The sequence below is a fragment of the Trichomycterus rosablanca genome, chromosome 1 (genome assembly GCF_030014385.1).
Source record: "Trichomycterus rosablanca isolate fTriRos1 chromosome 1, fTriRos1.hap1, whole genome shotgun sequence".
Classification (NCBI taxonomy): Eukaryota; Metazoa; Chordata; class Actinopteri; order Siluriformes; family Trichomycteridae; genus Trichomycterus; species Trichomycterus rosablanca.
Genome location: NC_085988.1, coordinates 24,585,793 through 24,594,742, shown reverse-complemented (window position 1 = coordinate 24,594,742; position 8,950 = coordinate 24,585,793). Strand labels below are relative to the sequence as shown.

Genomic DNA, 8,950 nt, shown 5'->3' with positions numbered 1-8,950 from the left:
TGTGTCAGCTAGCTCAGCTTCTCCCTCACTTTTGAGGAGAGCTAAGCATGCATAAATATCTGTCTATGAAAGTCAGCCCTGTAGGCATAGTTGCTTTATATTTTTAGGCCTGCACCAAACAAAGCTGGATTATGTTAAAGAAAATGTGTGCTTGTGTCTAATTCACTGAACTGATGATTACAGTATTTTTAAATTTTTCGCATTGCTCACAATGTTAAGAGATTGTTTACTACAGTAGGGTCACTGGTACTTGGGTGGTGCAGTGCTCTATAATGATAGCCCACCACCACTGCTGAGATCCTGTCTGCCGACTGGTCGTCTACACAGACATGACTGGGGGATCCTTTGGGGGGGGATTAAGGATGGTGGGGTGGCCATAGCCCTGCAGTCGATTGGTGCCCTTTTCCAGGATATTCCTGCTTTGCTTCCAGTGTTTCCAGGTAAAACCAGACTTTCTGCAAGCAGGATAATGCAATTGATAAAATGAAAATGAAAGACGATCACTAAAGCTTATCCAGAGTCCAATCTTGCCAGTTTCAAGTCTTGAAAAACATGACAAAAAGCCAGCCGATTATTCTTTTTAAACAATTAATTCTGGAATGTTTGCATGCAAGCATTTAAATAGTGACACTTTAATCAACAGAGGCAAAAGGAATGCTTCCCTGCACTTCTGAGTGAGTATAAACTTGTGAGTATTTGGCAGTATTTTTTTCATAACAACATAGAAATGACAATATAACAATATACCTTTAAGGTTTTATTAATAAAGACCCAATCAATACAAGATTTATTTAATTTGAACCTTTTATTTGAAATGTCAGTGTTAAAGAAACAAAAGAGCAATATAAATATTAGCATATGAAATAAGAGTAACACTGAAGAGCAGGTGGGTTTATTAGAATTTTATAAGAAAGATGTTAAAGCAGGTACAGAGCATTACAGCTTTGCCAGACACACACACATAGATAGTATTTATATTTCTTTCTTCATACAGACAGTAAGAAGTCATCTTTACATATACACAGTAGAAATCCCAAAAGAAAAAGTGAGATTACAGAAGATAAAGATTGTGTTTATTTATTTAAAGGTAATCAGAGAGGAAAGGGACAGTAAAACATACAAATATATGCACAAACATCACAGGTTAGACTACTTGTGTCATTATTTTAAATCTCTTTTATTTACAGTGAAGTTAGTTTGGACTTTATGTTCTAAATTACTACGTCTGTGTTTTATTTTGATTTTCTCCATTTTACTAAAAAAACAAATTAGGCATCACATTCCAGCACGAGGCCCATGAGTCAAATGTAATTTGTATGATGGTTGGGTTTTTGAGCTTATCCATCCCTGTGATGGCTGTATTCTGTTAGTGAAAAAGGTATAGAACAAAAAAAGCTGAACAGGGAAGAAAAATCATCACATTTTGCTGATTATAGTTCTAGAGATGTGTTTATGAAGTGTCTGCAAAATGCAGGTTTTACTGTTTTAATCACTCTCAGTTGTTTTGGATGTAAAATACTTCTGAATCAGAGCTTTTTGGTTTAGGTTGGCTTTATAGTTCTCTGTTTACTACGCAAGTCAGATTTTGTCTTTTGAGACGTGTAAAACTGAGCTAAAAGCTACAACTGCAAGAAAAAGCACATTATATCATCAGTTATTACAAAAAGAATCATGACTAACTAAAAGCCCAAAACAGATACTGCAGTCAATTAAGTTTGCAAATGGAGTTGATAGCATTCTGTCAAGCATAGCTCTTTATACAACATTTAGATAGAATTGTCATGCTGAAATATTTACTGTTTCTTTTTTACTGAACACCCCACAAACCCCCCACCCCTAAAAAATCCTCCATAATGAACCATGTGTCATCTGTGAATGATCAATAGTGGTAACCTAAACACATCAATAAGTATTTTTTATTATCATGAAAAAATCCAAACACAAAAAAATATTACAAAACCTGTAACACCATTCTTTCTGGATGAGACCAGAAAATGCAGCACAAAATATAATCTCTCTAAAAAGCGAGCACATTATTGTGATACTTGATCACATGCATAATCAATGCAGCCACTGTCATAATCATTGCCAAAGGTTATTAACCTCTCATTGCGTCATGTCACTGTGAAGAAAATAAGCTATTACATACTGCAATGACTAGATATATGTAAAAAGATCTGTCTTTAATAATTACATGTAAAAAATTAAATGAAACAGCTTGAGTTTACTCTCCCAAATTTCAGATTATTCTGCTGAATGAGAAATAAAAACAATCTTTTTCCCCATGTAAAATAAACGGTCATTTTAGCCACATGTGCTTATTTTACATACATCTGAGTGCTGTGATATAAACAAGTGACACACCCACCAGTTTCAGGAGTTGAATAAAACAAGACAATTGTTCAGCTGTTGGTGCAAACCGATACAATGAAATCTCTCATATTCATCACAAAAGTTGTTATTTTACCATTCCTAGTCAAGAAATCCAGCAAAGCTAGGTTCCCTAAAGCTTACACATGTCCTTCCCTAACACATCTTTCTTCTTCATTACACTCACCAAACCTGATCCTAAAAGCAAATTAGCTGCTAATCCAACCTCAAATTTACTTCTTCTCCTTCTTGGCTGTCTTTTTCTTGCTTGCCGGTGTTCCAGCAGCTTTAGAAAGCTCATCCTGGGCAATGGGCACCTGGGGAGAAGGCAGGGCCTGCTGCAGTAGCTGCTGTTGCTGTTGCTGCTGCTGTTGGTTAGCGGTGAGTGTGGCGGTGCTGCCTGGGATGTAGACGTTCTGCCGATAGTCAGGGACATGCTGCAGGGTGAATTGGGGGCCATAGCGGGTGCTCAGGCCCATGGTGCCAGGACCTAAAGTGTTGGTCGCCTCACTCACTTCTGAGGAGAAAAGAGAAAAAGAGATTAAGTTCTTTATTCAGGACAGTAAAGCAGATGGGTAATAATGGGTAAATAAATATAAGTAAAATTTAACTGAGGTTTTTACATGTACTTGTACTATTATATAGTGCCAGTACTAGATCATGGAACCAGCTATTATTATTAACCACATCTGCACCATCTTTTTATATATTTACAGCATTAAGCACTTTTATCCAAACAACTGAAGGTTACTAGCCTTGCTCAGAAAGGAGGGAGGGCTTGAATCAGCAACCTTCTTATCATCTTAACCACTTAGCTACCACTGCCCACTTGCTTGTTGCAACTGCCAAAGCTAAACTTTACACCAGCCTGATATTACTTTTGTAAGTAATCATTTTTATAGTTGTCATGAACAACTTCACCAGCTTAAAATTATGTCACTGACTCGTGGTTTATAGAGCTGTAATTTACAAAGGTTGCTCTCTTGAGCAGTATTGAAGAACAAAATGGTTTAATATTAGGCACCAACAAGATAACCTCTACTGTCAAGCTGTTGATGGTAAAAAGCTGTGATGATAGAAGTGTATGTGAAAAGACCCGGATGTAAATGTTTATCTGAATCTGTTCTTTCTCCTGTTTCCTCGGTATGATGTAGTTCTCAGCTCAAACCCCTCCCCCAATATCCCCCATGGTTAACTATGCTGGGCTGTACCCATAACACACATTAACACTCATCTACAATCAAAAGCCTGGCCTGTCTATCCTAAATGTTATGAAACACATTTAAAAATCAGCATAAACAGAATACATTTCTACCAGTTGCTTTTATCTAGTATACCTAATTCCTATTTGTGTGTGTACAATTTCTCCCTGCATGTCACAACTCTCTGTTTCTTTCTGACACACTCTAACTCATCTTCCTCTCACAAACTGTGTGTTCATGGAAACTATAGAGGCTGGGCAGGCTTTACTGGAGGAGAACACTCTGACAATAACAATGGAAATAATGATGCCTGCTCCTTCAGCATGACTTAAATTACCTGGCACTGTTACTCAAAACAGTATTGCTAAAAAAACAGCCACAATTATTCAATTTCACTCTGATCTTCTATTTCATGCAGACTGACCACCATATTTTGTATGTGTGTGTGTGTGTGTGTGTGTGTGTGTGTGTGTGTGTGTGATTGGGTGTATGTCTGCTCAGTCACTGTGGCAGAGAAAAAGCAAGAATGGGTAGAAAAAAAGGCCAAGGCACAGAGAGGATGATGTAAGCAAATGAGCTGTCTTTTGGCTTGTTGAAATACTATGCTATATGACTGTGTATGTGTGTGTCTATTTAGTAGTTCTGAGGAAAAACTCTGCCTTAGTTAAATGTTAGCATAAAAACAAAAAATATTAACTTCCCCTTCTAAAGTTTCACAATTTTTCTGTTTGTCACAATGGATTTGACCTTTTTATCATTAGAATCTTTGTCAAATCCCAGCCACTAGCTAAGGCTTCTCATCAACTGACAGCTGTTATAGAATAATTATTAGTATTGCAAAATAAAAACACAAATTACACATGCATTTAATATTAATATCACTATTTTTGTAGGCAGAAGGTTTCTAATTCTACTTTGACTTTGTCATACTCTATAAGACATGAGTATGACATTTAATATGAAATTTGTAGGAAATTTAATAGAATCAGAAATACAAATGTTTAAACCCCAGAAATGATCATATAATAAAGCATGAACTAAAAGTTTGTGGAGTGTACAACAGGACGCACGTAATAATTCAGGATTGAATATTTGGGAATTATATCCCAAACTGTAAATGCTAGATCATGCCAGTGTGTATATACTAAATAGTATGCTAAATTAGAAACACCAGTAGCAAGAATTCCATTTTGAGCATGCTGTCGATTGAGTCATGCCTGGTTTGAGACAAAACCTTTTAGCTCAAAGGTAAAGTTGTTTTCACTGCTCAGTGTACACATTTACTCCTTTTATATTTATTTGTGAAGGACAGTTTTATTTTGTGATTGTGTAGTTTGCACTTCACTTTAATCATTGAAGAATGAAATTAAGTTGTTCACTGAGAACTGTACAGTATTTAAGTTTCTGAATCTTGTGCAGTGTGCACTGTACCTTAGTGTACACTAAGCTCAACCACCAAAACAGTGACACAAACTAGCCTGTGGCTGGGAAAGTCTGTTGCATCTGCCATCTTTGGAGCTTTCTGTAGTAGCATTTCATGGGTGTGTGTGTGTGTGTGTGTGTGTGTTGCATGTAAAGCGAATAGCATTTATGAACAGAGCAGGCTTTATCAGTGATCCTGTGTGCAGCTGCTGTCCCCGCCAGCAAACAAGGAATGAGGAGACAGATGGAACAAACGTATGGCTTATTGCTTCACTTAAGACTACACAAAAATACCATTCATCTTTACTAACGACTTTATCCTGATAACAACCGCAGTGGGTCAGAAGCCTACCCAAAAACAATGGACACAAGCCTGGAATACACCCTGGATGCCAATCTACCTCGGGATATTACTTGTATTACATTTAGTGACTTACAACTAGGGGCAGTTTAGAGTAGCCTGCTGGTTTGTTTATCTGAAATTAAACCCTAAAACTGTGGGTTAGGCAGCACCCACACTACTTGCTGCACTTCTGCGTTGGTTTTACAAAGACCTACACAGAGGTGATTGGGCCAAATTAGACATTACAGAAAAAGATGACAGTTTATAGAGACTTGAAGGAGAAAATAAGATTATGCAGTAGATTAGGTAGCCATGATGCAGATGCAGAGTGAGACACAGAAACACAGATGAACTTAAGATTACTTTCACTTGTACAGTATTTAGCAGCTCTTTTTCAAAGCAACTTACAGAAGGGCTTCCTTATTAAACTTTTTTTTAGGACAAGTTGACAATGTGTGCTGAGGTGGAGCAGTGGTCTATTATGCTAACCCACCACAACTGACATCTGGGTTCAAATCTCAGTGGTGCTATTCGCTGGCTGGGTGTCTACACATACGTGATTTGCTAGTTCTGGGAAGGGGGTGGTAAAAGCCCTGTGATGGATTGACTTTCTGTCCAGGGTATCCCTGCCTTGTGCCCAGTGTCTCCCAGTGGAACCAGACCTGCTGCAACCCTGACTAGGACAAAGCAGTTGATAAAAAATACAATAAAATAAAAAACACAAATCTGCTAAAAGCCTTTTAGGACAAAGATATATCAACTGAACATAAGGGTATTTTTTCAAGTAAATGAGACGTGTGATTGGTGGGTCTTTAGAAGACAGCAAGAGACTCAGCTGTTTGACCAGACATGGGAGGTTCATTCCACCATTATTTTTATTAATGTATGTACGGTACATGTATATCAAAATATTAATACCTTATTGTGAAATGCTATATTAGCTATCACTGATGTCAGTAACACATTACTTAGTAACGCGTTACTCTAATCTGACCACATTTTTTCAGTAACAAGTAATCTAACGAGTTACTACAGTGGGGCCAAAAAGTATTTAGTCAGCCACTGATTGTGCATGTTCTCCTACTTAGAAAGATGAGAGAGGTCTGTAATTTTCATCATAGGTACACTTCAACTATGAGAGACAAAATGAGAAAAAAAAATCCAGGAAATCACATTGCAGGATTTTTAAAGAATTTATTTGTAAATTATGGTGGAAAATAAGTATTTGGTCAATAACAAAAGTTCAACTCAATACTTTGTAACATGACCTTTGTTGGCAATGACAGAGGTCAAACGTTTCCTGTAAGTCTTCACCAGGTTTGCACACACTGTAGCTGGTATTTTGGCCCATTCCTCCATGCAGATCTCCTCTAGAGCAGTGATGTTTTGGGGCTGTCGCTGGGCAACATGGACTTTCAACTCCCTCCACAAATTTTCTATGGGGTTGAGGTCTGGAGACTGGCTAGGCCACTCCAGGACCTTGAAATGCTTTTTACGGAGCCACTCCTTCGTTGCCCGAGCGGTGTGTTTGGGATCATTGTCATGCTGGAAGACTCAGCCACGTTCCATCTTCAATGCTCTCACTGATGGAAGGAGGTTTTGGCTTAAAATCTCACGATACATGGCCCCGTTCCTGTCCCCTTTGCAGAAAAACAGCCCCAAAGCATGATGTTTCCACCCCCATGCTTCCCAGTAGGTATGGTGTTCTTGGGATGCAACTCAGCATTCTTCCTCCAAAAACAACGAGTTGAGTTTTTACCAAAAAGTTCCATTTTGGTTTCATCTGACCACATGATATTCTCCCAATCCTCTTCTGGATCATCCATATGCTCTCTGGAAAACTTCAGATGGGCCTGGACATGTACTGGCTTAAGCACGGGGACACGCCTGGCACTGCAGGATTTGAGTCCCTCTCGGCGTAGTGTGTTACTGATGGCAGCCTTTGTTACTTTGGTCCCAGCTCTCTGCAGGTCATTCATCAGGTCCCTCCGTGTAGTTCTGGGATTTTTGCTCACCGTTCTCATGATCATTTTGACCCCACGGGATGAGATCTTGCGTGGGGCCCCAGATCGAGGGAGATTATCAATAGTCTTGTATGTCTTCCATTTTCTTACTATTGCTCCCAGTTGATTTATTCACACCAACCTGCTTGCCTATTGTAGATTCACTCTTCCCAGCCTGGTGCAGGTCTACAATTTTCTTCCTGGTGTCCTTCGACAGCTCTTTGGTCTTGGCCATGGTTGAGTTTGGAGTCTGACTGTTTGAGGCTGTGGACAGGTGTCTTTTATACAGATAACGAGGTCATACAGGTGCCATTAATACAGGTAACAAGTGGAGGACAGAAGAGCTTCTTAAAGAAGAAGTTACAGGTCTGTGAGAGCCAGAAATCTTGCTTGTTTGTGGGTGACCAAATACTTATTTTCCACCATAATTTACAAATAAATTCTTTAAAAATCCTACAATGTGATTTCCTGGATTTTTTTTTCTCATTTTGTCTCTCATAGTTGAAGTGTACCTATGATGAAAATTACAGACCTCTCTCATCTTTCTAAGTAGGAGAACTTGCACAATCAGTGGCTGACTAAATACTTTTTGGCCCCACTGTATTTCCAATGCAGTAATCAGATTAAAGTTACTTATCCAAGTTACTGTGCGTTACTATTTTTGTCATTTTCCTTAGTAAAAGATATTTTTTTTAAGTCACGTTTTCAGCATGAGGACAACTCACGTGTAATACCACGCAGCGACACAAACGTAAACAATGGAGGGAGGAGAGAGATGCGCTGGAAATACAGGCACTATTTTGAGTTTGTGTCAGCTAAAGATTTTATATTTTATAAAGTATTTTTTTCAGGAAATAGTTTTTCAGTTCAACTTTAAATGTCAGGAGATACATTGTTACTGTTACAAATGCACTTCCAATAAAGTGAGTACTGGCAAAACTGGTTGTCATTTTTATGTTGAGGCGGCGGGGGGTGTTGTCGGCAGCTGCTGAATGTAACTAATAAAGTAACTTGTAATCTAACTTAGTTACTTTTAAAATCAAGTAATCAATAAAGTAACTAAGTTACTTTTTAAAGGAGTAATCAGTATCAGAAATCAGATTACTTTTTCAAGGTAACTATGCCATCACTGTTAGCTATACACTCAGAGATGAAGATGTAAAAAGTGTTTAATGCTGATGTGTAAGAGATTAATTTAGTTGTTGGTCTCACCATTTGCAGCAGCCATTAGGGCCTGGAACTGCTCAGCTTCACTTGGGGGGTTTGGCCAGGGTCCAGTTGCCATGGCAACCTCCGGACCAGCACCCGCTCTGTGGATGACAGAAAGAGAGAGAAAAAGGAAACAGGAGTGAGAGAGCAGCCATTTTGTTTTTCTCTTTAACTACTGCACAGCTGCACGTTTGTTGTTCATGTCTGGCTTCAGACATAAGACCTGACAATGTGGCAGAGCAGGATGTATTAGAGCTACTTTGTTTATTCCAGCTCCCTCAAACACACTGCCCCAGACACACACAACACATATGCAAACGTGCTTCCTTTTATATATGATCACAAATGCCCTGCCATTAGCATGTACACATATACAACTCACCCCATTCATATGAATAGTT

General features: G+C 38.6%; 1 protein-coding gene across 2 annotated transcripts in view; it reads right to left on the bottom strand.

The window, feature by feature from the left end:
• Window positions 1-786: 786 nt before the first annotated feature.
• Window positions 787-8,950, bottom strand: part of LOC134309155 (protocadherin gamma-A4-like) — a 113,104-nt gene continuing 104,940 nt past the window's right edge. For both annotated transcript variants that reach the window (XM_062990801.1, XM_062990793.1), the window contains exons 3-4: window positions 8,553-8,650; window positions 787-2,887 (exon numbers count right to left, since the gene is read on the bottom strand). In XM_062990801.1, coding sequence (XP_062846871.1) covers window positions 2,604-2,887; window positions 8,553-8,650 — 382 coding nt within the window. In that variant the 3' untranslated portion in view covers window positions 787-2,603. The remainder of the gene's footprint in view (window positions 2,888-8,552; window positions 8,651-8,950) is intronic.